Source organism: Triticum aestivum, chromosome 6B, assembly GCF_018294505.1.
Source record: "Triticum aestivum cultivar Chinese Spring chromosome 6B, IWGSC CS RefSeq v2.1, whole genome shotgun sequence".
Classification (NCBI taxonomy): domain Eukaryota; kingdom Viridiplantae; phylum Streptophyta; class Magnoliopsida; order Poales; family Poaceae; genus Triticum; species Triticum aestivum.
Genome location: NC_057810.1, coordinates 3,352,402 through 3,355,929, shown reverse-complemented (window position 1 = coordinate 3,355,929; position 3,528 = coordinate 3,352,402). Strand labels below are relative to the sequence as shown.

The window sequence follows — 3,528 nt, the reverse complement described above, 5'->3', positions numbered from 1 at the left end:
TGAAGACAGAAAAATTGGTCAGGGTGGATTTGGAGAGGTCTACCAGGTACAGTTTGCCATTTAGAAATTACATAAAGATCTCGAGTTCCGTCAAATATCACTAATTTGACTAAAAAGTATCACCAATTCATTATGTTTCGTTTTCTTGCTTTCTGTATTATGAACTCTAATTAATAAGTAAAATTACAGCAGGAAACTCTTATATACTGTTTTTGTTCATTCAAAAAAAGATTAGTTACCACCAGTAGAAGCAGAACTTGGCGACTCTGTTTTGGTATTGTAGGTCTGAGTATCATTGAAATGCTTACCATTAGGGTGAACTACGAAAGGGGGTTGTTGTCGCTGTGAAGAGGATGTATGTGAACGAACACACTGTTAATGACGTGGCATTTCGTCGGGAGGTTAAAAGTCTGATGAAGATCAATCATCAAAATGTTGTCCGGTTTCTTGGCTTCTGCTCTAGTGCACGTCAGATTTACAAAAAAGTGGACGGGTCAACAGATCCTAACTTCATCAACGTAAGAGAAAGATTGCTCTGTTTGGAGTACATCAACAATGGTAGTCTTGATAAGCATATTAATGGTATGATCTTGTTCCTCCTGTCTTTACTTCTTTACCTTGTTGCCTTGACTAGCGCTCGGTTCTTAAATCCTTGCTTTTTTTGTATTTATTCTTCTACAGATGAATTAAGGGGACTTGAATGGGAAACACGTTATGACATAATCACCGGAATTTGCAAGGGTCTGACTCATCTCAATGAAAATAATATTATTCATATGGACCTTAAACCGGCAAACATATTACTCGATGATCATATGATTCCAAAGATCACTGATTTTGGTTTGTCAAGACCAGATGAAAACTCACATACTACGGGTCAACGTTTTGGAACACGGTAAGTTTTGATCAGAAGAACCACTAGTTAATTGGCATTCCTCTATCATACAACCCTGCATTTACTTTGTGTCACAATACATTCACTATTGTATTTTCTTGCAGAGGATATTTTGCTCCAGAATACGAGAAGTTTGGCAAAACTTCATTTGAGTGTGACATATATAGTTTGGGTATCATAATCATAGAATTGGTAACAGGGCGTAAGGGCACTGCTGAAAAGGAGAAAGTAAGAATGATTTCTCTCAACTTTTTTAGGAAGCATGCATCCTTTGTTCAGACTTTATGCATACTATCATACTGAATGGCATGTATAGCTTAAACTAGTTTCTTTTTTTGTGTCGAGGTCAAGCCACTTCCGTGATACACACACTGTGAGGCTACCTATAACTTTGAACCAAAAAATTGTTAGTTGGATACACACACGACGGAGATGGACATAGTTTGCACAGTCGGATTATAGAATTATGATAAATAATTCACATTTGTTGAATGTAGGTACTTCGAAGGTGGAGACACAGGTGGAATAAGCCACCAACATTGCCGCAATACCACCAAGTAACTAGATGCCTTGACGTAGCAGTACGCTGTATGGAAGAAGAACCAGGACATAGACCTTCTATATCGGAAATAATCAGAATTCTGAGTGAAACTGCAAGGACGGATGGGCACATTGGCCAGGTAAGACAGCTAGTTTAAGATACCTTATACTCAAAACAGTGGAAATGGTCGCATCATTCGAAATCAGAGAGCTAATGAAGTGTGAAACAGTCAAGTACTCAAATCTAAGGCTGTGTTAATTTGGTGCCAGACTGAAATACACATGTTTGCAAATCTTAACTCTGCGAAGTTGAGTAATCCCAAATTTGTGTTCGACAACTATCATAGTAGCCTAAATCATAAATATACCTTTACTGAAAGAAATAAAACTGTACTTTCCAATCACACATCGCTCTTTTCTCGCAGGAAAGCACTTATTTGGATGATGACATGCTTCGTATTGAGCCACTCGAGCTTAAGCATAACCAGGAGATGTCATGGTCAGTGAAGATAACCAACAAGACAAACGCATGTTTTGCCTTCAACATTAAAGGACCAAGCAAGCAGTACAACATATATCCAGACAAAGGCATTGTGACAGCAGGATGCAATGGGTGTTTTGTTAAAATAACAGTGAGGGCATCACAAGTTACACAGAATGGGGACAGGTTCATCGTACGGAGCACAAAAGTGAGTCAGGGTCTTACACCTGAGGATATCACTGAACATGTATTCCATGAAGAGCCTCCCAGTAAAGTGGTCGATGAGGTGGATTTGATCATTTTAAATGAGACTACGGACTTTCTAGAAAATATCAGGAGTAGAGAAGACACAAACATGTCAGCTGAGGAAGTCCATGAGGTGATCAATTTTTACCTTTCTTAATATGTTTGTATGGGTCTTCTGCCCTTTTATTTCTGACCTGTTTATTCACGAAATAATGTTTATGCTCCCAGGCAAAAAGGTGGAAAATTGCTGAGTCTGTTTCTAGGAAGGGCAAAATGAAAGTTTGTTGCAGCGAAAATGAAGAGGCAACTTCCAATGTAAGATTAGTAAGATAATCAAACAAGCAAACTGAAATGATTTATTTAATCTAACTACACCATTATTCTGTCTACAAGGACATCAATTCAAGTGCGCGAGGACAATCTACCAAGCAAAAAGAGCAGTTTAATTTGCACCCACTACAAAGCTTTTCACGCAATTATCCTACCAACTTGAGATACCTCGAGAATTCAAACAACCGAGCCGTGGATCTCCGAACGGGGGCTATGGGAAGTCTGCTCGACAAGATGGGCAAGCTCCTTGGGGAGGACAACAGTCTAGAGGATAACATCAAGAAGGATATCAAGTCTTTTTCAGAAAAGCTGAGGAAGATGGACCAAACCCTCCGCAAGTTGGGAAAGCTTGATGGTGTCAAGATTTGGGTTGACCTAGTGAGGGCATTATCATACAATATAGAGGATATGGTGGATGGCTTCCTCGTGCACGTCGAGCCTCTCCCTAGCAGTGGCTTCAGGGAGCTCAAGAATGAGGGGCTAAAGCTTTGGAAGAATGGCATGATCGCCCACCATAAGATTGGTGATGTGATCAGAGACATCAAGAACCAAGTCCAGGAGGTTGCCAACATGCAGGAGAATTATAATTTTGATGTCAGTAATATTGTAGCAAATGCCACTACGAAAGCTGTCATTAACATTCGAATTTCAGCTAGATATGTTGACGAAGGACAACTCATTAGGATCGAAGCACGAAGAGGTGAGCTAATAAGTCTGTTTGATAAGGACGGTGATGTACCCAATGAAAACCTCAAGATAGTCTCTATCGTCGGAATGGGAGGATTGGGCAAAACTACTCTTGCAAATGCAGTGTATAAGAAGATTGAAGCAGAGTACCGCTATAGAGCTTTTGTTTCTGTTGGCCAGAATCCTGATGTTGAGAAAGTTTTGAAGAACATTCTTTCTAAACTAGTAATGGATTTCAATGCAGCAAACTTGGATGAGTGGCAGGTCATTGATAAACTCCAAGATTTGCTCAACAACGAGAGGTACACATCAACACCCCCCCCCCCTCTCCGCCCCTGGTGGAAAAAAT

At 39.9% G+C, this 3,528-nt stretch overlaps 1 protein-coding gene across 1 annotated transcript in view; it reads left to right on the top strand.

Annotated features, from left to right (window-relative positions):
* Window positions 1-314: 314 nt before the first annotated feature.
* The window catches only part of LOC123133034 (disease resistance protein RGA5), a gene marked incomplete at its 5' end in the record, with an annotated part of 11,462 nt that continues 8,248 nt past the window's right edge, over window positions 315-3,528 (top strand). Inside the window, 7 exon segments of the mRNA XM_044552580.1 lie at window positions 315-582; window positions 682-895; window positions 1,000-1,123; window positions 1,393-1,575; window positions 1,861-2,295; window positions 2,391-2,477; window positions 2,556-3,481. Coding sequence (XP_044408515.1) covers window positions 315-582; window positions 682-895; window positions 1,000-1,123; window positions 1,393-1,575; window positions 1,861-2,295; window positions 2,391-2,477; window positions 2,556-3,481 — 2,237 coding nt within the window.